This window comes from Nicotiana tabacum, chromosome 6 (assembly GCF_000715075.1).
Source record: "Nicotiana tabacum cultivar K326 chromosome 6, ASM71507v2, whole genome shotgun sequence".
Lineage (NCBI taxonomy): Eukaryota > Viridiplantae > Streptophyta > Magnoliopsida > Solanales > Solanaceae > Nicotiana > Nicotiana tabacum.
Window position 1 is genome coordinate 192,238,250 of NC_134085.1, and position 1,646 is coordinate 192,239,895.

At 37.8% G+C, this 1,646-nt stretch overlaps 1 protein-coding gene across 1 annotated transcript; it reads right to left on the bottom strand.

The window, feature by feature from the left end:
* Positions 1–363: 363 nt before the first annotated feature.
* On the bottom strand, positions 364–978 carry LOC107817325 (uncharacterized). Its single transcript, XM_016643126.2, has one exon. The coding sequence runs from the start codon at positions 976–978 to the stop codon at positions 364–366; it is 615 nt and encodes a 204-aa protein (XP_016498612.1).
* Positions 979–1,646: the final 668 nt, after the last annotated feature.

The window sequence follows — 1,646 nt, forward strand, 5'->3', positions numbered from 1 at the left end:
AGAAGAAAAGCAGCACGGAATCCTGAATTGAATAAAGAAAGAGCGAAAGAGATAATTATTGGAAACAAACTTTCAGGACTTAAGCCTCTGAACATTTCATAGAATTACAAATAAAAAAGAATAAATGGAAATATTTCATCACAATTATATACTATAATATACTACTCCGTAGGACTACATTTTTCTTTTTTGACATTTCCATTAAACCCCTAAAGGAAATGGGAAAAAACACCCACGAACAGAACGGAAAGCTGAAATTTTTACATGCAATATGCAATGCATATACATTAATCCCAAATAAGTTGTCCATATTTCCAAATCACTACGCTGAAAATCGAAACGCATAAATAGTATAGTATATATTTATGGACCAGGAGAAGCTTGCCGCCTCAAATCCCTGTAGAATTTTGATATGAAATTTTCAGCAGCCTCATCAACATGGCTATCTTCTTCAACATCTCTTAATGGAAAAGGTGAGTCAGTAATCCTCAACTGCCTCACCGTCGGAGTCCTCCCAAAACCAGGCAAATTATTAGCCGGCGAAGAATTATCATTCTGAAGCATCTCCATTGCCTTCATAACAGCCGCATTTATCACAAAAGCGTCGTCGTCGGGGGTGGCCGGCGCGTGAAAATGGGGCGCGCGGTGCTTGCTGCGCTTGTTGAGGTTGAATGGAAGGTGGAAGGTTTTAGTGTACGCTGGGCTGTCACTGCAGCTGAATTCATACTCATCGGGTGGAGCGTGTGAGAGATCTCCCACGTGCGAAGTGGGAGAAGATGAGGAATTAGACCATTGATGGGTCATGTGGTGGAACATGAGATTATGGATTGCGGCTTTGCTAGCAATTTTGCCACGCTTCATAAATAAGTTGAAATCCAGCATAAATTTTCTCTTTGATATGCTTTTTTTCAGCATGAAGAAAGCTACTCGCACTATGTTCCAGAATTTCTTTGCTACAATTGGCAAATTTTGATCCATTTTTTGTTTAAGGATTTAATTTGGTTCGAATCAGAAAGGTAGAATTTGTGATAGATTTGATGCTTTGAAAGAGAGAGAGATGAGAAAAGAAATGTTTTTGATTTGTTGGAATGGAAAATGTGTGAAAGTATAAGAGGGTATTTATAGGTCTTCCGTAGAGGAAGAGGACGCTTTGAAGTACTTGAATTCCGACCCCAACCTCCCCCCCCCCCCCTTTTTTTTTTGTGTGTGTTACAAAAAAATTTTGTGACAGGAATTATAAATACCTTACTGTTAAGTTAAAGTGACAACATTGAGGCACAATGCAGGGATACTTCGATTTAAAAGTTAGTTATATTTTATTGCCTTTTGCTTTTAGGTTTTAATAGATTATTATTACAATTGGTTATTTTTAAATCTAATTCCCAAACAAAACTTTGTAGGCCACAATCCACACACCTCACTTTTATATAGGTCAAAATTTATCTCTAAAATGCCTAAGCCATGAAAGCATTAGCGAGACATTCACTGGTCGCCATGTGTCGAAGTGGTTCAAGGAACAATGAAGGCTACGGTCGAAGAGTCAGCAAGGATTAAGGTCGAAGAGTTATTAAAGATCGAGGCCGAACACCCTTGATAGAGTTAAAACTACTAGTTTCAAGATAAGATATTAAAGTAAATATTCTAGT